We start from the raw sequence: 27,688 nt of genomic DNA, 5'->3' as shown, positions 1-27,688 counted from the left end.
AAAGACAATTTAGGAAATATTTACAATGGTTGAACCCGTTGGAGAACCACAAGCTGACAATCTGAGCACATTAAATGGGGAACCCTAAAAAGTTTCATTTGATTTTCATATCATCATACAGAATTATGAAATGAACTTTAACTAAATAAACGAAGAAATAAAATAAAAAACTAAGATAAATAACTGTCTATATATGAAAAATAGGGACTTAACACATAGGCAAAAAACTGGAATAAATAAATAAATAGAAGTTTGATCGAATAATACAAAATATAATTAATAAACAAAAGAGTGTTTTAATAAATATGAATGAATTATGTGAGAAAAGTGTAGTGCATTCTTTTTTTTGCCTTTTTATGTTTATTTGTATATGTATATATTCTCTTTGTTCCTAATAAACGATTCCATTTTGGTGGAATTCTCTCAGCTCAGATTTCCAGTCAATCCGTGACGAAGTATCGCAGGTTCACAGGTGCAGCGAAAAGTCGTCGTTTCGCGGCATATCATCTACAGCGCAGTCTGATCCTTCACACGACGACGAATGACTGCGTTTAAGTGCGTTAACATCGAAAGAGCAACTCTGCAGCGTGATCTTGCGATTGTTTTCTTTCGCTTGCATATTGAAAAGTGCTCCGTGTGCCCGCCCAAATCGGTGTGAGTGTCGGTGAGCTGAACTCCTGCTCCACGGGGGAGGGGTCAGACGCTCTACGGTGGGACGACGAGCACAGAGAGGAGTGAACAAGGGGAGCCAGATAGATTGGTGGGTTTTTAAAAAGACTCCTTAAATCTGTTCAATCTCAGGTTTCTTCTTTGTTTTGCTTCGTCGGAAGAAACGCGTTACAGGCCGGTCTTTAGGAAGCGAACTCATAATATAGGGCAGATGCGTCTGGCGTAACGTGGGGCTGAAACGCCCAAATATAGAACAGCAAACGTTTGGAATTACAATCAGTTCCTACCGCTTGGAAAATCTGAAACTGGCCATAGAGAAGCCCGTTTCGATAGGCCACGACCTCACATCGGGACTTTAACGAAACCATAAACAAAGGTAGACTCCATGGAAACTCTTCTGTTTGTTCTGATAGCTCTCTTTGTTGTCTTCTGGTTTGCCCTGTTTGGCCTCGTAATTGAGGAGTAACGTTAATGTTAGAACAAAGTTAGCCAGCTTTCCATGTTAGCAGGCTAGTGGGGTTAGCCGCCGTGCTAATCGAAATGGCACGAGCGTGAGGAGGATCTTTGGGACGGAGGGAGCTTGCGTCCCTGAAATTCCTCAAAGTTCGTCTGTAAATCGAGTGCGTTGTCTTTGCTTTGTTCTGTAATGCTGGCTTTGTGAGAGAATAACTGGGAGCGGAGGGTTCTGCTGTTTTCCCTTAACCGATATTCAGGATAAATAGAGCGGATAAAGTTCTGGGTTTTGGGAACTCTTTTATTTAATGTGCATACGTAAACCTGACCGTGCTATTGTATTAATAATGTTTATATTCAAGACATAATTCCACCGAATTATTCCAGAAGCTGATTTACATTTAGATTGGCGTCAGTGCCTCACATCTAATAATGTGTCGATTTTAATGGTTTATATTCCTCAGTGGGAATGTTCCGCCTGTTTTTTTTTTTTTTTCTTATTCTCGAGACTAATTTATTTTGATGTAATTGTAGGTGTCATCGCAATTATTTTTTTGATATGTGAATTTATACTGTAGGTAATGCATCTGTTGGTGAATAAATGTCAGTGAGGAACTGTTCACTGCAGTGAAGTCAAACAGGGCAAGGCCCGTGAACACACCTGAGTTTGCGGAAGTTATTTGAAGCACTGTTTATGGAGAATAGGGAAAAAAAGTTGGAAAATATGGTATCCAATTAGTTTTGGTATTAAAAAAAAATTGAAGTGGCTCTTAATAAACTAGTGGATTTAACTGAAATCAAAATAACGCCATTTTTCAAATGAGGATGAATGGATTGGTGTTTCAGATGTGTATTGGGTCAGGAGTCACATGTTTATGTAGTATATCGCATTGGCCACTACTGCTTCACCTGAACTGAGCTTCACAGGTGCGCTGTGTTCCTCAGGCTTGCTTGACTTTGACTACTTTTTTTCCCAGAAGAGGGCAAGATTCGGTCAGTTCGGAATCGGAATATAGTCAATGATCATTGCGAAGAAAAGTTTGGGAACCTGTTGAGTTAGTATTTTAGTGTGTGGGTGGGGGAAGGGGAAGGCGCGGTCCAGTGTGTGTGTGTGTGTGTGTTAACAGTGACTCTCATTTACACACAACCCCTGTGAAGCAGCAGGTTACACTGAGTGCGTGTGTGTGATTTACTTCTCGACCCGTCAGTGCTGCTCGCTCATGATCAGACCCTTAGCAGAAACCAAAGGGCTCAAAGCAGGAATGTTTGGGACTTCCTCTCTTACCTTGACCTGTAAAGACCGGTGCGTGTGTACACTCGCCCGATTTAAGACGCCCCCCACCCATAGAGGAAGCTCGATCCTCCCGTTACTAACTGAATTAGTGAAGAATGAGTCAAAAACTGCGAGGGGAGGTGTGTCTTTGAGGACTGGTAACCAAATAGTCTGACCGCGGTAATGACCGGCTCTAATGTTAACAGCAGGGTGTGTCTTTCAAACGCGGAAGGACACAGCACTGTTTTTAAAAACGGTTTAATTATTTCTTACTAACATGTATGCAGGATACAGTTAACATAGCATACCGGTGCAAAATAATAGTGGTAAATTGTAGCGTGCATTACTGTAAAAATAAACCAGAGTAGCACCATGCAAAGATGATGATAATAATAATAATAATAATTTATTAGTAGTAGAATAAAAAGGCGGAACATTTTTAACATCTAAAAGATCAAATCTGGACTTTAAAAAGAACATTTGGGACCTTGGGCATTAAGTAAGTGTATACTTTTTTGTTTTGTTTATGAAGTTAAAATGACAAATGACAGATCAAGACTTTTGATTTATTAGATTGGTAGGTTTTTGAATGTTTTCTCACATTTATTATGTATTAACAATCAAGCAAAAAGGCACTTCGCTGCATGCTTGAACAGTGACTCTATAAACGATATGCTACAACCTTTTTGCTTGAAGGAATGTTTCACCCAAAAATGTGAATTCTGTCATCATTTAGACACCCCTGTGGCCTTCCAAACCTTTATGGATTTGTTTCTCCTGCAAACATTTTTTTTGAATAATGTTGGTGACCATTGACATTCATTGTACAAAACACTGAAGCATTTCTCAAAATATATTTTTATATTCCAAGTCATACAGGTTTGAAATAACATGAGGGATACTAATTGATGGCCGTATTATGGGATGTCAGTGGAAGATTAAATGGCGATTAAAGAACTGACGGGTTAAATCTTGCTTGGGACCTCTTATCTGATTTTAATGTGGAGAACCAGCCAGCTGGTCTTTAACATATTACAGGCAACAGAAGTTTCCAAAAAAGTTTTGTTTTTGAAAAATGTGTTTTTTATCTCATCTAACCCAGTTTGGAAGTGATAACTGCTAAAGAGTTGCTGACTTTCTAGTTGTATAGGAGTTGAGGGGCTTGCTTTAATAAGTTATTCTTCCAAATGTATAGGGAAATCCTATGTACTCATAAATTGTTCATAAGATAATACTTTTCCATTTTTATCAGAAATAGCCCAATGTATCATTTATGTCTCTGTTAAAGCAATTTGGCCCCCCCAAAAAGTATAACCACTTGTTCTATTGCAGTTCTTCCAAAGGAAAGAACTTTGTGGAGAGAAACTGAGCTAGTAATAGTTCTTCCAAGCATGGTTTAAAAAAAGCACACCCTTCTCTTTTCCTCAGTGGTTACAACACTATACTTTAGGTTTTCAAATTCCAGGCAACGTCATTCATTACAGGAAGACAGGAAGGTCTGCCCCTCCTTGTTACCTTGTACCTGCAGTAACGGCCTCAGGTTGATGTTTGAAAAGCATTACGTCACCAGCACCAGTTTCCTGGTCCCTGCGTTCTGACTGAATGAGAAGTAAAGGCTATAATTTATAAAGACTAATTCATGTGTCTGTGCAGAAAAGGTCAGTAGATACTTCCCAAATGCTTTGAGGCTTTAACATACATCGAATGTGGGTTGGAGTTGCAGTTTGAGTGGGTTAAAGCGCATGACTGATTGTGGATCAGATGGCTCTGTGTGTACCAAAGTTCACTGAGCATTAGACTGGAGACGAGCCAGTGCTGATGGTGTTGCTCTTTACATTGCACAGCATTGCCTGAGTCAGCAGGAACCCAGAAGCATGCATGATGTGTGGCGAGATAGCACTACAAATGCTATACACCTTAGTCAGGTTAGACGCCATATTGAGTTTAACGCGGATGAAAGCCAGATTGTGAGGGATAGACTTACAGTCTTGACAGTGGCAGAAGAATCCAAGATCACTTAGTTTTCATGACTCCCTTTCAAACTCAACTTTTTAATGCAGCTTTTTTATTTCGGTCGGATCAATTTTACTGTTGTAAAATCCATTGAACATACCGTACTTTTGTCTCTCGCAGCCTTGTTTTTGTTGCGATCAAAAATTTAATGACTCTACCCTGATTAAGGTCTTAAAGTGTTTTCCTACTTGGACACCTGTATTGACATTGTCTCAGAGTCTCTCTATATGAAGGCACATTATAGTCCACATAATGTTTTTCTTCCCATAAACCACATATTTGGAGCAGAAGTCAGCAGCTGTTGTCTGCATTGCCTCCCACGTGCATATGATGATCATATTTGACCGCCTGCTGCAGTTGCAGTCTGTTAAACAGCAAGATCAATTTTCTTGCCCTTAATGTTTAAACTGTGTCCTGTTATATTGTATCTCGCTGTAAGTGTTATCTCAACCCAAAGGTGTTTAGAGTCTGGATTCTTAGTGGCTTAGCTGTCTAATACCTCTGCTATCCCATTAAAGGATGCAAATGGTTAAGCACCTGCAAATGAAATGACTCAGACTTATGTCTAATTTCGCCATCCCTACCTCCGTCTGTCATGAGGCTTCTAAAGTCAAATGGTTTTGATGATGTGTTGATGATGTCACACAGGGCACTTTCTCTGTAATCCCTCCAGAGCTCAGGGCAGTCTCGGTGGGGTTTTGGTGCATTATGAATCACGCTTTCTTAATATGGACTGGCATTTGACCAGATGTGTTTTTTTTGTGCCAGTTATGCTGGGTTTTTGACACATACTTCAGCACGCTGAGCTCTGCAGATATAGTGTACCTGTGGTGTTAAACCATGTTTTATATGATTCTTGCCCAAGTTTCAGGGTGTTCTAGGTCAGACCTATTTAGGGAGTCGTCCCATGACAGTTTTCTCCTTAGAAGACGAGATCTTTCGCTGGTAGCGTCCTGTGGAGGCCTATTTGTAAAGCAAATAGGCTGTGTCTGAAACTTGAAAAATGCAGCTTACAAATGTGTAACATCCTGTCTACTTGGAAGCCTTCATCTCACTGATGTATATTTATATTAGACAGAATATAATCATAAGTAAATATTTAAGATATTTATTACTTTTTGATTTCTTTCATTATTCATGTTTGATTTGAATTGATTTCAGCTCACTTGTTGTGTAGCATTTTAGTGCTAGAAGTCCATCTCTTTGGTCTATAATTTAGAAGACTGGTTTCCTTTATTCTAGCTACCTTTTTACAAAAACTGCTGTCTGTGAAGTCATTGATTGACTAGTCAGCAAAGGAAGCTGCCTTCTGTTTCAGACACAGTCGAAGCTCTGGTTGTGAACCACAATCACACCCGCACACCATGGTTTTATAGCGTCTTGTCTGCAAGGTGTCACTTGTATGTGTCATTACAGTTGTGGAGTTGCAGCATGAAATGGAAATGCACCATATCAGTTTTCTTAACAAGCTTATTGTGAACAATTCATCCATAAATGTTTCCTTTAACTATTTTTGACCTTTTTAATAAATGTCATAACTCGATTTTGTGATACGCCACTTCTCTGTTGATTTATGTTTGAAAATGTTTTATTCTATGATAGAACACTTGAACAAATTCTAGTGCAACTTATTACAAAGAAATGGCTTTGTTTTAAACATCAAGATTAAACGGATTGAAAAATTTACTTTAACAATGTTTTATTTACAACTTCGAAAATCATTCTTTACAAGCGTATGTTTTGTTTAATAATATTTCTCAAAAACAAAGTTACGTTGGTACTAGGGATGTGACTAGATCCGATTTGTCTCGCAAAACAATTTGCAGTGTTTACATTAGAGCTGCAAGATTAATCATTTAAAGATGGCGATCTCAAATCAAACACCCACGTGATCTTATTCCTGAATGACAGCGATTCAGCTATGTCTGTTACGATCTTGCAGCTCTCATGTTATTTCTGCATATAATTCATTAAAATAGAAGTTTAATTTCATAAAGTACAAATTGATTTCAAAATGCAACTACATTTTTTGCATTTTGTGTTTTTCAGTTGAATAAAATACAATTTTTCCCTATATATTTCATCACTGAGGATTCCTTAAAAAAAAAAAAAGTGTTGTCTCGTCCTCGTGAACCCAGTCTCGTTCCTCGTCTCGTGGGATGAGTGTCTAGTTGGTACTAATGCAGTTCCAGCTGGTCATCATAGTGAAATAAAGCAAAACCCATATCCTTCTATCATCCTGAATGGGGTTTATTTTCCAGTAACGACTAATTCTCTGTACATTACTGCACGTAATACAAACTACTTATTAAATAAACAAACTAATGGACGTAAAATAATGGTTTAAGATTAAATTATAATGGTCGAAGAGACCACAGAGCGGAATGAGAGATGCGCAACTAACACAAGCACAATAATGTTTAACCACAGAATATTGCCATCAACCAATCAGAATGAAGTATTCCCAGAGAGTTCCCATTAGAATTAAGACGCTCCCCTCTGTGTTCAACTTTGTGAAAAGTGTATCAGAAGTCTTTGTTGTCTGGATGATGCATGCATTAGCCAGAAACGGTCTGAGATGTGAATGAGTCATTGGTTACACACTCTTCAATCAGAGGCTTAGGGAAAGAATGAGGACATATGTCATAGGGAATGCAGAGAAAGAGCGACATATAAGGAGAAAGGAAGAGAAGTGTTTTTTTTTTTTTTCAGTTATTTTCGAGCGGCCAGAGGAGCTGAGACAGGATCTGACATGCCACAATACAAGCTGGAATGTGTGTGTGTGTGTGTTCATTCCTCGCTTTCTACGAGAGTCTGTTTGCTTTGTGGGGAGGGAAGTCGAAGAGAGGTGGAAAACAGTTTCAGTCCTAGATGAAACTGACTGCTGCATCTGTGTTTTCAAGGACAATGCGATCATCACACCCACACCCCCCCGGCAAACTAAAATCACCACGGCATATGCACACCCCGCTGCTGTCCCCCTCTCCACTGATTCTCTGTAGTGGACACACATTTCCTATTGTTCTGTTAACCACCAGGCAGACAGCTGCAAATATTTCCTGAGCTGGTTGCGGGTTGAGTTCGCTTCTTGAATCTTCAGTGGCCACAGCACTCGGGGGGGGGGGGGGGCGGAGCTTTTCCTATGCTGCCGTTTTGTACATTTTGGCCTGGACTCTTGTATGCTTCCATTTCAGTCCTGCTCTCATGATAGCCGCTGTTTGTTTTTCGGGATTCTTTTTCGCTCTTGGATTGTTGTGCTTTTGTGGTCTCCTTAAAATAGTTTCTGACATGCACGGTAGTTTTGTGCATGTCTAGAAATCTCAGTTGAGTTTGTGCTTTATGCAGTGGCTTTGTTACAGATGTTGGGAAGTTTCGATCCCTGCAGAGCTGTAGATAAAGAGTCAAAGCCCAGATTGATTGTTTTAGGTCTTCGAGTCCATATTTAGTTAAAGACCACTGTTTGGGAGTGCTTTGACTAGCTGTTAGGAATCTTGTGATTTTATTTGTTTTAAATACCTTTTTCACCTGAAAATATACATTCGATGATCGTTCTTGTGTGCATTTTGAAGAATGTCCATGCTGTTCTTTTCCATCCAACAAAGCATAAAGTGATCAAAAGCGATCAAGTTCCTAAAACAACTCAAAGTACCTTAAAATGATCCGTATGAGTCATGCGTTATAGTTCAGTTTTATATGCAGCCATTAAAACTGTCAGTATTTAACCACATGTTCTGAAGTCTTTTCAAGCCGTATATTTTAGGCTAAAACTTAAGTTTATTATTCAAGATTCTTTATTGTCACTATACAAGGATAGTGAATGTTGAGCTACCCTAACAGTGCAGTCTCATGTTACTTAAACATCTTTAATAGAGCAAAAGTGTTATTACTATATAATACATTACACAAACCAATACAAACAAGGCAATAGTGCAAAGTTAAGCCTCTTCTGGAGTACAGTCAGTGATAAACAGTTTGCTTTTTAACAATACAATACAAAGACAGTACAAACAAAATTTAAGCCTTATTAAATATCATATTGCACAGAAAATATGTTGCATTGTTTGCATCCTAAAGGCTCCAGTGAGTGGACCAATGTTGCACAATAGGCATAAAGACACTTTCATGGATAATCTTTCCAGAAGTTAAAGCTTTTCTTTTGTGCGTTCACATATTCAAGCTTAGCTTATCTTTCTTTTTTATGATATGTGAAGGATGCAAAGTGCGTGAGTTGGATACAGACAAGAGAGTTGAGTCGATTAAGCAACTTTAAATCCTTGATTTCAAGTTATTCATGTCATAGATCCATGACATATTCACTTGTACTAGATAAAAAAATAATTGTTACGTGTTTTATTATTTGTATTTATTTAGGAAAATATGATTTCCAGTGTTCACAAATTTATCCGATTACTGAGTGCGCTGCTGGTTACAATTAATTTTATTCATAATTTAACAGTTTGTGAAAAATATTATAATAGGGTTAAATAATTAAGTAAAAATCAGATTCTTTCACAGATTTATCAAGTTCAAATTGTTTCATATTGATCCTTTAATTTATTTCTTATATTTACTAAACTTAAATCTTTTAATTGCAGAAATTATGCATTTATTACAAAACATTTACAAATAAGTTATTAAATGTATAGCAGGGTGAACAATATATTCCTCTTATATATTATATTATTAATTTACACTCAGATATCAGCATTGGCAATTAAAAAGCTCATATTAGTTGACTACTACCAGCTATCACTTATAGACTAGTCATGGCATGAGAATGAGTGAGTAAATGTTGACTTTTCTTTGAATGAATTATTCCTGGAAACATAGTAATGTGGTTGTTCTTGCATGCAGGTGATTTCTAGGGGAATTTGGATTTCCAGTTGTATTTATCGCTTGTTTTGTCACAGGTTTGGAATTTTGTTTTTACATTTGGCCCATTGATGTATGTGCCCAAGTTATGTTTTTGTTATCTTTTGAAATTATATCGTAGTAATGATTCCCGAACAAGGGCAGGTAAAGCCTTGTTTCTCTTTCACTTTGGCTTAACCGTAATAAAACAAAAAAAAATAGTTCAGTTGGAAATGATCAGAAATGGTTCTTTGGTTCTCTATCTTCCCTTTTGTGTAAGTTATATAGATTGTGTAAAGCTGCCGTTCCCTCTTTGTAGCTCTTCCAGGGAACCTTTTAAACTTCTCTTGACCTGAATCAAATTGACTCAGCTTCCCATAGATGACATCAGTCATGTTTCAGAGCACATCACTGTGCTGTTATCAGGGCTCAGATGAGGGCTCCAGAGGTGGTGGTGTTTTTTTACCACCTGCCGTTCACACGCAGCGTTTGCACCCCACCCAGATCAGTGGTGCTAACGAGCAAATGCAGCCTGAACTCACAGAAGCAGTTATTTATACACTACACTACTGATATCTTGATAAGTTTCACATCTAACACTGGAGCTTCTATGTTTAACAGTGAATAATAATAAAAGATCACGGAGCTTTCACAGTAGCATCTCCAGCTGTTTTATAAACTTCACTGTAGTTGTTAGTTAATAAGAGTCTTATTTTAAAACCAGGGTAAAAATGCAGTGAGCAGATACTGCCTGTAAAGTACTAAAATACTGTTTTGTGTGTGTGTGTGTGTATAGCACTTAATTTCTTTGACCTGTAACATAACATTTTTTAATTATGGTGTATAGTTGTAGTTAGTGTTTTCACGGTACCAAAATTTCAGTATTCAGTACCGATACCAGTGGAAAACCACGCTTCTCTGTACCAATTTCGGTACCAAAGCAAAACACAAAAATATGCTAATTAAAAAAACACACACTTTGTATCACTAAAAATAAAAGCAGTACCATTCTTTTCTTTATACTTATTTACAATTGTGTTTAAAGTTTTTCTACAAGTAATTTAATTATTAAAAAACAGTAAACAAGTTTCACCCAAATTGAATTAGTCTTTTAATTAATGAAATTTTAACCTTTTGTTTTTTGGTAAATAAAGGGGATTTGCTATTAAAATTAAAACATGGAAGAAATATTGTTTTAAACAAACTATTATTTTGACGTGTTGCCGAGAATACCTTTAAATTGACACTGGTTTTACTCAAATGAAACTGTTAAATGCTTGTGAAGTGACTCAGAACAGTTCTGTTGATGTTGATGTATTTATGTCCTCATTACTGCAAGCGTCACGCGCTTCAGTTTATGTAGTAAACAAACTCGCATGTCTCTACCATTCATTCATTCACACAGAGACCCGCAGAACATGCAGGATTCATATTTCAACTTTTGCGGCTTAACATTTACAGATACTGGTCCATATGGAGAATTGATTTGGTTAACTTATGCCGCCGTTGACAAATTCTGTGACTGTCCATATTAAAATGTAGGGCGTTGATTTTTCATGGCCGATTCCGATACCGATTTTTTTTTTTTTTTACAAGCAATCTGGCTGATTCCGATACAGATTTCCGATTTAAAAAAAAAAAAAATTAAGCAACAAACAAGAAAGAAGGGAAGGTATGCATAAACAAGATGTTTATTTGGTATTTAATAGGTCAAACTGGCTTTTGGCTATTGAAAACAATAACTGTAACCATCTGAAATTAACAGCAGTAACTGCACAGTAAGTAGCCTACATTCAATACAAACATGGATGGTACAGACATCAGCATTTAGCTTTTGTTTTTTAATTGGGTTGAAACTACATTGAACTGGCCTTAAATTAAAAGATTAACTGTAATCATGTGAAATTAAAGGCAACAACTTCATAGTTCTACAGTCCAAACAACACAAGCAACACGCATTCAATAAGAGGTTGCTTAATCAGCATTCAGTATTTAAGTTTTTAAATTTGGTTTTAAATAAAATAAAAAAGGTCTTTACCAGTGAGACTAAATAAAAGTATGCTATATAAATACATTACAAAATGTTAAAATCAAATAATGTTGATGCGAATAAAACAAAGATGCAAAGTGTTTCATTCATCCAAAAAAAATAAAATTAAAAATAAAAATTGGGTAATGATCTATAAATATATATTTTTGAAAAATAAATAACTTATTGTCTCAATCTAAAAAATATAAATGTGAATCATTACCCTAAAATTCTTAAATTGGATGAATGAAACATTCATTTTATAAAACGAAAAAAAAAAGAAAAAAAAATCTCAGTTTTGTCACAGTTTAGTCCGTTTCGTTTCTCATCCAACACATGAGAAGTTGAGCTGAACCTCTCTTCACGGTCTACTCATGTTCAGGGTGCGGGGAAGGGGCTCTCTTATTTGTGGGCCAGTACAACAACTGCTGTTCGCTTCCTGCTATCTGTGCCTCAGACATGAAGCTCAATTTCCAGCGCTGAACGGTGTCCTGCGCACAGATTTCGAAATACTTTTCCACACAAATGACATAGCGAACGATTGCAATGTAGTCTGTGCATGCGAGGCGCCGAAAAAAAAAAAAATCGTCCGGTTCCGATTTATGGCCGGTCAACCAGTGCATCCCTATTAAAATGTGAGTTTAATTTTCATGACTGGGTTTTGAGATTCCGTCCGCGTTTTCTGCTTCGCGGAAATCATAGCGCTGTATGCGTCAAGAACCGGGTTGACCGGGTACTCAGTATCACCGGTACTTAAAGAAACCTGCTACCGTGACATTTTAATTTTTTTTGTACAGACATGGTACCAAAGTACTGGGTCTTTTGACAACACTAGTTGCAGTGACCATCTAGTTACAAATGAGTCTTTATGACAACAATACCATGATTTGTTTTGTGTTTTAGTTAGCTTTAGTTTAGCTTTATTTAATTTTATCTGTATTTATACATTTGAAGATTTTTATCATTTAACAAATCTATTATTCAATGTCATTGTTTATACATGTCTTGCTGACAGTACCGTGCTACTTCTGCAGTGCTATTTAGAAAATGCCTAAGCATTAAAACACAGAGTTTGTTTCCAGTTGTCAGACAGTGAAATGGCCTCCAGAAAGGCCAGCACAGCAGAACGGACCGTTTCTTTAGCTGCAGTACGGTTTCGTTGAGCTGCTTTTGATTTGAACCGACCTTGGCTCATTACTTGTTGTGTCTGCACTCGTCGTTCCTGCCTCGACACAATCTCTTCTCACACAGCGTCTGAATCACTCTCCTATCTGCGAGCTGTAAACCGGTCTGGTTTCCTCTGTGTGTTGTCACTCAGCGGTGGCAGCGTGATCACGTCTGCGTCTGAAGCGCTTTGTTAGCACCCGTCTCTTCACAGTTCTTATTTTCTGTCTGTCATGTTCTCTCTATCTCTCACATTTCTTTTCCGTCTCTCAGAGTTACCGTATCTCGATTTAGCTTGCCGCATGGGTCACGTTGCGTTCTCCTCCTTATGTGGTGTATTTGTGTCTGCGTGGAGCGCATGTTTGTGTGTGTGTGTTTCGGGGCACGTGTGTCATGAGTCTCATGGTGTGTGCGAGTGTGTAACCCTGTCCTCTTTCTCTCAGTGTGTATGGAGCAGTGTGAGAATGCCGCATCTCTCCTGGCCTCTGTGCGAGAGCAGGAGATGCAGTTCGAGCGTCTGACTCGAGCTCTGGAGGAGGAGAGGAGGAGCGTGGGGCCCTCCGGTACCCTACCCCGCCCCCTCCCCACCCTGCAGGTAACGCCTTCCCAGCCAATCACGCAGCAGCAGGGTTCTCCGCATCATCACCCATGCTGCACCACTCTGCACCAATGTTGGCACCTCAAGGAGCATGGCGATTAACCCATCCTTCACCGTTGTGTCTAATGTCACCAGAAACCACTTTTTGCATCCTTCCCTCTTGTCATCATTCACCACCCGCCCTTTCTCGTCATAAAGCGCAGCCGTCTGCTTCATTCTGCGGTTTATGGCATCACAGAATACTTTGTTTTAAAGTCACACTTCCCTTGCATGTTTCCTCATGTCGCCAATTTGTTTACCACATAACCATTTTATTTATTTTTTTTGTGAATGTCACACAAACGCATGTCTGTACATGTGTCCGTAACCTTTCTGTTTAACTTAGCGGTATGAGAATTCTTCAGCGAAGAGGAATTTCCCTCGTTTACTCACTGTCCTCATGGTGAACGTCTCAGATATCACTGAAACTTTCTCAACACCAAAACCCCCTTCCTCTGATGCCTGTGAGTGGAGAGATAACAAACCGGTTTAGTGAGATGAGTCTCCCTTGTGTGTAAAGGATGTCAGAAAGCTCTATCTGTATGGTGGCAATTGCTCAATGCGAACATGTCAAGTATCGTCTTAATCTCAGTTTACTTCAGACTAGAAGATTTCTCTGATTGGTTGCGGGATTCTACTTAGGAACTGCCCCTCCTTCGAGGGCGTCGACTGGGTGTGTGATTTCAAAAGATCTGAAGGTTTTATTCATGGCTAGATAGATGCATAGACAACTTTTGCTTCTCTTGGCACTCAGATACATCAGACAAACATAATCTCTCAAAATTGGCAGTACTTCACCAAAATTTATTTTCTGTCATTTATACTCTCTCAGTGTAAAATAACTGTTGTTTTAGTGTCATTTATATAATAATGTAGTATTTAATAATGTTTTGAATTTGCCTTTTTTTCATTTCCATTTTAGTTTGAGCAATTTATGTGCTTGTCATTTAAGTATTTTTGTATAACTTCAGTCAGTTGTGAGTTTTTGTTGATTTATCATTTCAAGTGCCAACATTTCTAAATTTAGGATTTTCATTTCATTTTTTTCCTGCTTTTTCAATCACTCAAAATGATAGCTGATCATAGTTCAACATAAGAAAAAAAAAACTCATAGGTTTGGAATGACATGAGGGAGAGTAAATGACAATTTTCATATTTGGGTAAACTATCCTTTTAATAACACCGTTATTTTAATAAGACCGTTATCTTACGGCTTATTTTCTTACGTGCAACATGATCTTTTGCAGGATGTCTAGGTTGCACTTTGTGTTAATTCAATTTATAATAACAAATAGGGACTTGATATTATTTACTAATAAAGACTTAATAGAAATTAACATAAAGCACCATAAATACAGTCCAAACATTCTAGCCACCACTTCAATAGTTTTAATTTGATTTAATTAAAAAGCTTTCCATCTGTCATAACTCTCAGATGTCATTTGCACTGAATATGGAGCAAGAGAACCACCATTCGACGCTTGTGCAACACATTTTGATGCTCCACATTGTTGAATTCACCACAAATGTGAATGATACTGAGAACTACAGAAAGATTGAGATCTAGGTATTATCATCACATAAAAGTACCATACGGCTTAAATTGGCGATTAAAATTTTTTTTTCTTTCATAAATCTTTTCCATTTATTCCTCTAGCACACTTTAACATGCAGAGACAGACATGTATGTAAAGATAAGCTGGTCAGCAGTGCTTGGAATGCCGCCATCATATGTATCTGCTCTCTGTTGACATAGTTGTGTAGATTTTAACATGCTGAGCAGGCTCCGTTCCTACCTGCTGACAGGTTTCCACAAGCCCGCCTGTCAGCTAAGATTACCATCTACTTTCACGGCTCCCTCTGTGGACTGGGAACAGTACAACAGCCCATATCCCCTGGTTTGTGTGTAGAGAAGTGTGAATGGTGCTGCATGCCATTGTCATGTAAAAGCATGAGTAATATTATCTAGTAGCAGTCAACCCCCTTCTCATTCCTGGCAGTCATTTATTCATCCATCATCCATTCCTGCAACTTTGTCATGTTTCTCTTATGCAATGGACTCATTAACCTAAGTCATTTGTTCTAAGTGTTGTTCATCCCTATGCGTCCTTTGCATGAACCTTCATAAGAAAATGTTTATTTGTCAAGATATTTAATCCGAGGTCCTGCTACAATTTGTGGTCTCTCTGGATATTCACTGACATGATCACTGGCCACATTGACAGCATCTCTTTTTCGTTGTTGTTTCGGGCTGTTGTAATTTTTCTCTCTCTCTCTCTTTAGAACGGCCGTGTCACTGGTGATGCAGAGTTAGAACGGCTCAAATTAAGCGACGGATACATAAACGGGACTCAGGTTAGTTTGGTGTCCTCAATGGATTCTTTGTTCCAATTGTGCAACTAGATTAATAATATGAATACTACTACTGCTAATAATAATTTCACAAAAATGAAATATAATTAAGATGGTTGTATTATTATAAAATATAGGACTAAATAATGATTAGTTACGGTAGTTATTTTTATTCAGGAAAAAAAAGGTATATGTACACTGGGTAAATTCAAATGCTTTCTTGTTCATCTGTTTTATGGTTTGTAAAACAGCTCTGGTCTCTGTTGTTGAACCCTGTGTGTCAGTGTACGTGAAATGTACTCCTGCGCATACTTTCACACTTAATTCTTCTGTTTCTGCACTAACTTGTTGTTGTGTTGTCATTACCGTCCACCAGCGAATTCTCCAGATGGTGTGTTTGCGTGAGTGTACACACTTCCTGTTCTTGCCTTATGCTCACTATTGTTCTTTGTTAATGCGTCTGTGCTACAGTACAGGATGTTGGACCCTGGTCATATTGTTGAGTCGGTCACAGTGGAGGAGGACCCCCGTGAGTCGATGCCAATTATTTCAGTTGAAACCAGTGATGATGGCACCACACGTCGCACTGAGACTACAGTAAGTGTGCAATCTGATTAAACTGACAATATTTTGTCAAGTGTGACTACTTGTCTTTGGAAGGATAATGATGGTGCTTTCTCTTATCAGGTAAAGAAGGTCACAAAGACGACTACCACACGAACAGTCATTCCCTCAGTCTCCGACACACTTTCTCTTGATGGCACTGGTTCAGTCACTGGGATGCCAAGTTGTAATACCCCAATGGACCGTGTGTACAGGCCACCGGTTGGCCCCATGGACTACCCCACCGCTACTGTCCCCCGTAACTACCACTATGGACCACCAGGCTATGAGGATTTGCGCAGCTACCCTCATTCTGAAGCCTACACCAGTCTCAGCCGAGGAACACGAATGGATGACCGCTACAGGTCTGTGCCTGTTGCGTTTGCATTGTGTGAGTGCGAGCATTGTGGATTTACTAATTAATTTACCTGGTTCTTTCTCTTTAGGCCCGTGGATGCCTATCGCACGCTGGACTCTGCGTATCGCACCCACAGCCGGCCGCAGTTGGACCCGTACACAGCCCAGCCCCAGGTAGGACGAATGGGCAGTGCTATGGAGATCTCTGGCATTCAGCGATTTGTACCAGAGCCATACGGCCTGGAGGATGATCAGAGGAGCCTGGGATACGACGAATCTGATTATGGCATGGGACCAGCCATGCATTACAGCACAATGCCCCGGTTGGCACATGCACATCACGCACCACCTCCACGCCGGACAGGGTAAGTGTATTTATTTTGACTGGAGAAGGGCAAAAAAAAAGTGAGTCAGCTTGAACCTCTGTTGGTTTTGTGTAGGTCATATGAGGGCACATTGGATGGTGATATGAGTGGAGCTGGTGATATGTATTATTGGGGAGGAGGAGCTCCGCTGGCTCAGGGAGAGAGAGGCAGCATGGCATCATTGGACAGCACTCTGCGTAAAGGCCCCGCCCCCACAGCTTGGAGGCAGCCGGAGCTTCCTGAAGTCATCGCTATGCTCAACTACCGCCTGGACCCTGTCAAAAGCAACGCTGCAGCGTACTTACAACATCTCACTTTTAAGAACGATAAGGTTAGTATGAATGTACACAAGGTGCTGGGACAAATGTATATTAAACTTCAAATCCAGTACTGTTCAAAAGTTGGGGTCAGTTTTTTTTTATAAAAAAAAAAAAAAAAAAACAGTATTGTTGTTTTAAAATGTCACTTATTCCTATAAAGCAAAGTTGAATTTTCATCAGTCATTACTTCAATTTTTAGTGTCACATGATCCTTCAGAATTCCGTAAAGTTTCTTGAGCCGAATTGTTTAAAGGTTGTTCTGCTTAATATTTATGAAAAGTCACCCAAATTACATGGTGTCTGTGCAGATTCCATGCCCTCAGTCTTTCCTCTCTGTCTTTGCAGGTGAAGTCAGAAGTAAGACGACTGAAGGGGATCCCTGCCCTCGTGTCCATGCTGGATAACCCAAAGAAGGAGGTGCATTACGCAGCATGCGGAGCACTCAAGAACATCTCATACGGACGAGATCCAGATAACAAGATAGCCATCAAGAACTGTGATGGAATTCCCGCGCTGGTTCGGCTACTGAGGAAGACGAGAGATCAGGACCTTACCGACACCATAACGGGTACAAATGGTTTTTATGCTAGTAAAGTCACAATGAAACCGACTTGCACCGTCTCCACAACGGATGTGAATGGCGTGGTGTAGCGTGATTATCATTATAATCAGTGATGCTATCTACAATGGATGCGACACAACAAATCCCAGTCAGTAAACTGCTGCCTTGTTAGCAACAAATATTTTTCAATGCTTACTTTGCCACATCCAGTGTAGACAGACTAGTTTCAGCATGACATGACAACGGTCACGTCCGGGATTAGCACCAAATCCATTTTTTTTAACCAAAAAGGAAAAATGTAGGACGGGGACTTATCCATTATTTGTTGATTGGCTGGAGGCAGATTTGAATGCAGTAAAATGTCATCGGATACAAATCTAACCTTTTGATTAAAAAAATTACGAGCTCAAAGGAAAAAACAAAAGATGCATGGATTGATCATTTACATTTAATATCAATAACATGCATTTAGAAAATGTGTGTATTTCAACTTTAGTTCTTTTGGCTGTTTTTAATACACTTTGAATTTTATTTAATATTTGAATTGAATTGAATTTTTTTTTTTTTTTAAGTTCATTACATTGATCGAACAGTCACAGTAAACACGTTTACCTTTTTAAGATTATGGAAGATTTCTGTTTCAGAACTTCATCATACAATCCTGGTAAAATATAATTATCATTGTTTTGACATATTAAGCAAATACTAAGAACTATTTCTTGAGCACCAAATCAGCATATTAGAGTGATTTCTGAACGATTATCTGACACTAAAGACTGGAGTAATGGCAGGAATAAATTGATTTAAAATATTTAATATAGAAGGGCTATTTAAAAGCTGTAATATTGCAAAATATTGCTTTTTCACTTTATTTCTGATCAAATAAAGCATTAGAGACTCATGTTCTGTCAATTTCCATTTTGATGTCACCGTCCTATTTCAGGTGATTCAAGCACAAGACAGTTTGTCGCTTACATCTTGTATTGACTGATGGCTCGTTCTCTATCAGGCACGCTGTGGAACCTGTCGTCTCACGACTCTGTAAAGATGGAGATCGTTGACCATGCGCTGCATGCCCTGTCCGACGAGGTGATGGTTCCTCACTCGGGCTGGGAGAGGGGGAACGAGGGGGGAGAGGAGAGCTGCAAACCCAGACACTTGGAGTGGGAGACGGCACTCACCAACACCACCGGCTGCTTAAGGTGCGTTACATTCATGCATTCGCCAAACACTTTTATCCAAAGTGGCTGAGAGCTAATTCAAATGCTAATTTTTTCAGCCTGAGAATCAAGAGTAGTTAAGTCAGAGAGAGAGGCGGAGGAAAGTGTTAGGATGCATTGAGGAGGGACAGTTTTATGATTCAGATTAATGAAAGAGGTTAAAGGGAGGAGGGGTGTGCCTCAGTGCTGCTAAAGAATTCCTGTCAAGAAAGTTTGTGTGTGTGTGTGTGTGTGTGAGGAAACTGCATTTTATGTTGAAGAAAGGAGTGAAGTGCAAAGGAAATGCTCTTGAATTGTGTTTGCGATCAGGAACCTCTGAGGTTGTGAAAGAATCAGGACCAAGTTTGGACAAAAGAGAGAAATGTGATCTTTGAGTCCACTTATTTCCCTTGAGTGCTTCTCTTTGAGAGTGTCCTTCACTTCTCCTACTCGCCTGTTTTTAGAAAGCAGTCGGAGGAATGGTTTTACACCGTGATTACATTTAAGTAGAGCTAACGGTGTCTTGCCTTTTTATAACCCTCCCCGTTCAGCTTTTCAGATGCCATCTGTGTATACACTCGGTTAATATGTTTTAGGTGATGTCCTGGAGCTAAAATGTTCTGTGCATGCCAAACTTCACCAAACATTAAACCGGCTGTGTCCTAATTAGTCGCATGACGTTTTGCTCTCAGGAATGTGAGCTCGGAGCGAAGCGAGGCCAGGAGGAAGCTGAGGGAGTGCACTGGACTGGTCGACTCGCTCATGTACATCGTCCAGTCACAGATCAACTGTAAAGATGTGGACAACAAGGTAACAACTGGACTTTGACCTTCCGGGATTTGAAAGCTGTACTTTAGTGCGCACTACTCTTTTTATGATGGGGAAGCACATAAGTAGAGCGTTTTAGGGAAGAGCAAAGGGGGAACAAAGCATTGTTGGTCAATTTTATTATTGCATATTGATGCGGTGTTATAATTTGGGTCAGGGAAGGGTTATTTAGAGCTAGTGTTTTTTTTTTTTTGGGAAGGGGGGTGTTTGACCTTTATTAATATATATATAATATTTATTTTGCTATTAAACTCATATACTTATATATTACATACTTCATATATTACTCTTTAGTTAATAGAATAAGTCTTCAATGATTTTATATATTAGAACAAAATTTTGCATTGGTAGCTGTCCTGTTTCATTCTCTTACACGGTATCTAATATTTAATCATGTTTATTATGTCTTTGTGCAGCTGATTGAGAACAGTGTGTGTCTCCTGAGGAATCTGTCCTATCAGGTGCATCGGGAGATACCAGGCTGCGAGCGCTATCAGGAGACGGCTCCTGTCAATCAAGGCCCCGCCCCTGCCCAAAAGGGCGGCTGCTTCAGCTCCCGAAAGGGCAAAGGTGCGTGTCTGATTCATTTAAAGAAAAACACAGGCACTGGCTGTGGGTCGTCACCAATGAAAAGAAGTTAACTTGCTATCTTTGCATTCTAGTGCATGATCTGTTGTGTAAACCAAACCAAGAGGCCAGGTCTATTCCTTGTCTTAATCATAGGACACACTTTAAAGTGTGTTAAGCTTGTAAATTTGATATGTGCCTGATCAAGTTTGTTTACACACGAAGGAGATGCGACGTGCATGACTTTCACACGAGTATGTGCTTTGTGGGTTTGTTGCTGAATAATTGTATGGTGGCTGGGGCACTATTGCAGTTTTTTTTTTATTGCCAAAACAGTCCTTTCCTCTCATTTTCTTCTGTATCTGTCTCTTCTGCTTTCAATCCGTACGTCTTTTTATCCTGTAACAGACGAGTGGTTTTCCAAAGGTAAGCTTTACTCTCTTTTTATTTTTTATTTTCTTTCCTTTTTTTTTTGGAGGGAGTAAAAAGGCTTTGCTTTGCTTTCATGGGAATCACATTTTTTCATCTCACTGTAACCCATCATTAACACATTTACAGGTCAAAGTTCAGAAAATGCATCTGAAGTGGGAAACTCAAGTGTTTTAAGGCAAAATAATATTTTTTTTAAATTTTTATATATATATCCCATTTCAAATTCGTTTTATGAGCTGGACTACTTTGGTAAAGTAGAAGGCATTTTAAGGGGACCAGTCACACAAATAAGGTTTTTATTGATCTGAAGGAAGTAGACGTGGAATCATTAACAAGTATCAGATTATGTCGCTGGACACTGAAGACTAGGGCCTCTGTTTTAAAGCCCAGTAGGTATCCAGACATATCATAGACAATAAATCTTTAGCATGAGTTTACAAATCTGTTCTTGGACAACTAGGAAATGTCATCAAAATCGTTTAGATATGATTTTTGTGTGACTGCTCTGTAAAAATGTTTTCTGTAGTTATAACATTTCACTAGTAGCCACCAGAGGATGCCAGAACGCAGCACTTCTGATAACTCCATTCTTTATAAACCTTAAATGATTGTTAATCTTTAATCATATAGACCTATTAAAAGAGAATTATCTGATTCTTTTAAACTTGCACTCTGTCACCTCTCTATGAAGTCGAATGGTCATTCATAGGTGTTCACTAGTCATTGTGGTGGACTTCATAATGGAAAGTTTGCTTTAGCAAAGCCGTTTCAAGCTCAGAATGGACTTTGTTTTAGGCTGATTTTATTTGAAATGACACCAGACCAGTTTATTCTTTGACTTCGCTTGAAGTATAATGGGGCTTAAAGTCATCAGTCATTAAAGCACATGGGGTTTTCCTCGGGGAATAAACGTAGCCTCTGCCATAACGGTGTCTGAAGAAGTCTTTGTCCTCTTAAATCACAAATGACATCACAACCATTAAACAGCAGATAAGATTTCTGTGCCACTTCATGTGTCACTACTCTATTTCACTCGTTGCTCATGCCGTCTGCTTTGTTCAGGAAAAAAAGAGGATGATGGAACATCAGATACTATTGACATTCCAAAGAGAAGCACACCAGCCAAAGGTACAATGACAGTCTTGTTTCGCTCTGAATGCTTTAATGCTTTTAATGCTTTGTTTAGTTTTCCTTCGTATTGTAGTTAAATAATAGATGAAGTAAAGCGGACCGATTGTGTTTTGTAGGTTATGAGCTGCTGTTCCAGCCAGAGGTGGTGCGTGTGTACACTTCTCTCCTGAAAGAGAGCAAGAACCCCTCGGTTCTGGAAGCGGCGGCGGGGGCCGTGCAGAACCTGTGTGCGGGCCGCTGGACTGTGAGTTATAGTCACTTTGAATAGATTTTTGTATGAAGATATGATACCGTATTAGACTTATTCATCATTAAAGGAGACATATTTTTATTATGTAATTAAAAGCTTGATTTACTATGAAAACCTAATGCAACTTGAACTCTTTAATATAGAAATACAAGCATTTATGGAAGATGGGCTGTAAAAACAATTTCGTTTTGAACTTCTGTAGCTTTTTTTGTTTATTTTGCCACTGAATAAAATATGACCGACATCAGTGGGGAGAAAAGTAAATGAAAGTATCATTTGACCTCTTTTACAATAAATATGCCACATTTATTTAATGATACTGATTGGTTGTCACACATCCCAAAGGTGATTTAATCAGGAGGAAAAATCTGACAGTTTTATAATTGAACTTCTGTCATTCTCTCTTCAGTATGGGCGGTACATCAGAGCAGTGGTTAGACAGGAGCATGGCCTGCCGATGATGACCGAGCTGTTGTCTCATGGGAACGACCGTGTGGTCCGAGCCATGTCCGGAGCCTTGAGAAACCTGGCCATTGATGCTCGCAACCGTGATCTGCTAGGTATGTGAGCAAACATGTTCATGTCCATTCAGTGTTGTTCATATTTAAAAAGCCAAATTTGTACAGTCCCAGTGAACGAATCCCAGTGCATTTTCTCCTCTTCCTCTCTCTGTGTAGGGAAGCATGCTGTGCCTAACTTGGTGGCCAATCTGCCAGGCGGTGGTCAGAGTCAGCCTGCGCGCGCGCTCTCGGAGGAGACGGTGGTGTCTGTTCTCAGCACTATGGCGGAGGTGGTCGGCTCCAGCGTGGATGCGGCCAAAACCCTGCGCAGCTCCCAGGGCATCGAGAGACTGGTGCTCATCAACAAAGACGGGTATGTATAAGTGATTTTTTTTTTTTTTTAAACTGTCTGGTCACATTGGAGAAAACTGAAGAGGAACAAGTATTTAACTGCAAATGCCAATCCTCCGCTTTCCCTTATAGCAACCGTTCAGATCGGGAGGTGCGTGGCGCTGGGCAGGTGCTGCAGATCGTGTGGGGCTTCAAAGATCTCCGCCGCACGCTGGAGAAAGATGGCTGGAAGAAAACAGACTTCATGGTGAACCTTAACCCTCCTAACAACACCCGCAGCAACGGAGGATACGAGGACAGCACCCTGCCGCTAATAGACCGGGGTAAGACACAACACATTCCTGCTGAATGCTCTTTAGTGTGTTAATGCAACAAACAAGTGTTTTTGTGATCTGACTTTGTTTGGGTCTCTTTGTTAGGGGGCAAACAGGACCGAGACATGATTCCTCTTAATGACATGGGACCAGGTAAAAAAACACATACTGTATTCTCATAGATTGTAGCTGCTTCCCAAATGACACACTATGCACTATGTACTATGTACTTAGCACTATGTACTCAACCATGTAGTGCATGAATTATATAAGGATGTTTTGTCATTCATAATCATCATAATCATAATCAGAGTTTGATAGCCCCTCCACCTTCGCTACATAATTAAAGCTGTGACAGATGAGTGCATGAAGTGTCCAACATTCCACACTTCATTTTTGCGGTTATTTAAGTGCACCATCCGCTTGTTTAGAGTGCACTTTTTTTTCTTTTTGGAATTTTCAGTGTGAATGCACTACTCGCACCATTTAAACTAAAAACATCATCGAATAGTGTATAAGTACAGGATCTGGGACGCACCTAATGGTTATATACAGTGTCAAAAATGACATTTTTGCCACTTTTTCCACCGGTGGATTAGGTTTTCATTGTCACATGATCCTTCAGAAATCATTCTAATATGCTGATTTTAACATCATTTTTGAAAAAAAAAAAGAAATAGTAAACACACTTATAGTGTTACAGATTATCACTTTTGCTGAATACAAGTGTGACTTTCTTGAGGGGGAAAAAAGTATTTCCCCAACTCTGAATGCTTTTTATCTGTGATGCCAGACGCTTACTCTACAATAGACCAGAGAGGACGGAGAAACACTTTAGATGACACTCTGGATCGCTCCGACAGAGAGGCACCTCAGGTAACACACCCCTGCAAGGGAACATCCACCCACACATCAAACTTGTTCTCACTAAACTTCCCTCACAAGCAATTCAGCACACCAGACATCCCAAAACTCACACACTACACAACCTGAAACCTGTTATTAACCTGCTGTGATTTCACTAATAATACTAGGAGGGGTCTCGCCTCAACTAACTCTTTCACACACCTCTCTCCTTCCATTATCACTCACCTCTTCAATGCCTTTCCCTTTCTTTTATCCTCTCTCTCTCTTTCTCTTTGACTCTCAGGGAGGAATGTATGGGGAGAGGCGGGGCTCTTTGCCTCTGTTGGACTCTTATGATGGTTAGGCCACTCCCCCTCCCCCCCACTCAGTGCATGAGCACGCATGGTATGTGTGTCCACCTTCTGCATGGCCTTCATGTGGATATTTAAGTGTATGTGTGCTGCTCAGTGTATTTGTGGTTCTGACCCTCATTAACTGTATTTTGTTATTCTGAACTTGAGTGGAAATGGTTTTCACTCATTTCTGTAAATCTCGTCCAGTGTTGGGGAAGCTTCTTTAAAATTGGAAAGCTTTAGTTTCACAGTAGTTGAATTAAGCTACAACTACTGAAATGCAGTTAGGTATGCAAGCTGTTTATTAAAATGAATGAATTTATCGTAATGGATTTTTAGAACTTAATTTTTACTACTGGGGCCATAATTATCTCATACAAAAATAAAAATGTAAAATAGGAAGACCGGTTTACGTTGCACAAAAACAAACAATTGAACACACTCATGTATGTATTTAAGATTTTTTTTTATATATAATATAAATTATATGAATATAAATATTTTCAAAATATTTAATAATGTGTGTATTTGTATATACATAATAAATATACACAGTACACATTATGTAAACAACTTATTTTGGATGTGATTTAATAATGATTAATCCTTTGACAGCACTAATAAAAATGTGTATGTGTATATATATATATATATATATATATATATATATATATATATATATATATATATATATATATATATATATATATAAAATAAATCCAACTCCAACTGAAAAAAAGAAATGTTAAAAAAACATTTTACCTCGACTTAAATATTTCACAAAATAAATAATAATTATATATATATATATATTGTGAAATATTTCACAAAAAAAATAATAATTATATAATTATTTATTTTGTGAAATATTTAACTACTAAAGTCGAGGTAATGTTTTTTTAACATTTCTTTTTTTCAGTTGGAGCCATTTATCTGGTGCAAAAACAAGGATATCTAATGGGATGACAGCTTTAAATTCAAATTAATTTACTATTTAATTTAAATTTTACAATTGATCAGCTTTTTGTGCAATTTAATCTGTTTTAAACTAATTTGCAATGAACGACTAAAGAAAAAATACTGAATAATCAATATTTCACATGTTTTTTTTGTTTTTTTTAATGTATTATTGTATTGATTTCATTAGAGCTCTAATTAATCTGGTGCTGAACAAATGACTGAAAAGTACATTAAATATGTTCAGAAAACAGCTCAGCCAATGTCACGTTCCATTAGTAGTGTTGCTACTTTAGTTACTCCCCAACACTGATCTCTTCCTCTCATGTGTCCACTCTGGTCACATGACTGATGTTTCAGTGGTTGTATCCGTCATCACTTTGGCACATAAAATGGCTGATGTGAATTGTGTTATGCACACAAATTCCCATCTCCGCTCTCTGATGACACATTACTGAATCATTTTCCTTTTTTATCAATGTAAGCGAGTAAGTACAACATCTGACCTTCACGTCTCATCCTGTTTCTGTCCACAGAAAAACTGATCGTGTGCATCACCCGCCGTGAGTTTCCTCCTCCTGCCTACTGTCCCTGCTGAGCCTCTGATCTCATCACTTACGGGACCATAGCCACTAATTGCAACGACCCTTCTGTAGTTTACTCCATTCTCAAGTTGACACTCTCCTGCTTTCATTGAGATCAATGTGATTGAGTACAGCCACTACGTCAAACAGACTCTTTTTATGTCAAATAATGGAAACACTAGGGACTACAAGCTCTATTTAGCTTTATGAATCATTTCCTTTTTATTTTTTGCTTCTGCATCTATTAGAACATTAGTATAGTACAGCATTGGTGTTTTGATTATTTTGCTTCATCCTGCTTTGTGGTTCACATTGATAAAAAGGTAATGCCAAATTGCATCATTCATATGCAGCCTGCAGAAAATAATGTATATAGAGTTTTTCGGTAAGTTTTGTGTCTTGTTGATAAATTGCAACGGGCATGAGGCTTATTTTTTGTCATTTTCTGAAAGCACTAGATGACCACCAATTCTCCTTAAGTTATCCATATGTGGTCTCGTGGAGTGTTGGGTCTCTAGGAAGTGGTTGTGCACATGTTGATGAAGCATCACAAAAGATGCAGAGGGATATTTGATTGGGAGATCTGTTTTTGTTGTTGTTTGTTTTTTAAACCAGTAGCATTCAAGAAAGTTCTCTAGCGGTAGGCAAGTATAATTGTTCATTCAGCTGTCAAATCTGCAAAGAATTCCAGAGTGGGAAAGCTTATTTGGGATGATACCCCCCCCCCCCCCTCTTTGTTTTGTCTTTTAAAATGGTCACTGACAACGATTAGCTTCTGTGTGGGAACTCGAGAGTTCCTCACTATTAATTTAGAAGGACAATTAAATGACCACAAAAGAGAAGATAAAAAAAAGCCTTTAACTCAGAGACAAATGGTAGCCCTGGTCTTGGATCTGTCTGAATGTAAATGAATGTGTAAATATGACCGTGTCCCACAAATCCACTCTGCGTACTTGGAGTGCCTCACTTGCTCAGCGTGTCGTTTGTGTTGAGCGGTGAACAGGGACGTTTGGTTTCAGTGCCTGTCTGTAGAGCGTGAACGAGTGTACATTTGAGGATGTATATGCATTTTTTTTTTTTTTTTCTGACATCCGTAAGTACAGTGCTTGTTTCTTAGACTGCATAATTAAAAATGCACAGTAAGTCTGTTGTAGATATTTACTGAATGGAAACTTTGGCACCAGGGGCAATGGATGGTTTTTTATTTTTTATTTTTTTTTATTCCTTTTTAATTCCCTGTCTGCCAATCCGCAGGCCAATCCTTCGAGACGCTCGAGTCAGTAAAGGAAAGGTTGGCTGTTGACTGAGTGGATGTGAGCCAGAAGTCCGAGTCTTGATACAGGAGGTTGTTCACAAGTTTGAGGAATCAATCGATTGATCAGTGTTGAGGGAGACAGATAAAGAAATCTTTTAATTACAAGAAAATTGCATCTCTTTGAGGCAGGATTTAGCTAGATTTGGATTCTAGCTTGATGAGATAAGAAGATGGATAAAAAAGCACATTTTACTATATATACCAGAGAATATTTGTTAATTTTAATTATTTCGTTTTCTTCTTGGTTTTTGTTCTGTTGCTTTTTCTTTTCTATATTTTATGATTTGGGCTGATGTTGTTTTCGGGGGTGTTGTGGGTGAATGCATATGCAATCAGTTTTATTTTTTAAATAAATGCATTTACGGTTTATATCTTTTAATTAAAGACGAAAGGAAAAACTATTTGTGTCGTAC

At 38.7% G+C, this 27,688-nt stretch overlaps 1 protein-coding gene across 7 annotated transcripts; it reads left to right on the top strand.

Annotated features, from left to right (window-relative positions):
* The first annotated feature begins 456 nt into the window (after window positions 1–456).
* Window positions 457–27,676, top strand: LOC113095117 (catenin delta-1-like). Of its 7 annotated transcripts, none has more exons than XM_026260725.1 (20): window positions 457–760; window positions 12,896–13,047; window positions 15,373–15,444; window positions 15,913–16,038; window positions 16,129–16,409; window positions 16,491–16,766; window positions 16,842–17,097; window positions 17,432–17,654; window positions 18,658–18,850; window positions 19,540–19,657; window positions 20,092–20,245; window positions 20,651–20,668; window positions 21,737–21,802; window positions 21,922–22,049; window positions 22,465–22,615; window positions 22,733–22,928; window positions 23,039–23,229; window positions 23,326–23,373; window positions 24,014–24,096; window positions 24,371–24,430. In XM_026260725.1, exons 2-20 carry the CDS (start codon window positions 12,901–12,903, stop codon window positions 24,428–24,430), a joined length of 2,787 nt encoding a protein of 928 aa, XP_026116510.1. In that variant the 5' UTR covers window positions 457–760; window positions 12,896–12,900. The 7 variants fall into 7 exon arrangements, with proteins under 7 accessions (XP_026116510.1, XP_026116516.1, XP_026116513.1 ...); XM_026260728.1 differs by lacking the exon at window positions 20,651–20,668 and adding an exon at window positions 25,913–27,676 and having other exon boundaries at window positions 458–760; window positions 24,371–24,471; XM_026260729.1 differs by lacking the exon at window positions 24,371–24,430 and adding an exon at window positions 25,913–27,676 and having other exon boundaries at window positions 460–760.
* Window positions 27,677–27,688: the final 12 nt, after the last annotated feature.

The sequence above is a fragment of the Carassius auratus genome, unplaced genomic scaffold, assembly GCF_003368295.1.
Source record: "Carassius auratus strain Wakin unplaced genomic scaffold, ASM336829v1 scaf_tig00215628, whole genome shotgun sequence".
NCBI classification, from domain to species: Eukaryota; Metazoa; Chordata; class Actinopteri; order Cypriniformes; family Cyprinidae; genus Carassius; species Carassius auratus.
The sequence above is the reverse complement of the archived record's forward strand: the minus strand, read 5'-3'. Positions and strand labels throughout refer to the sequence as shown.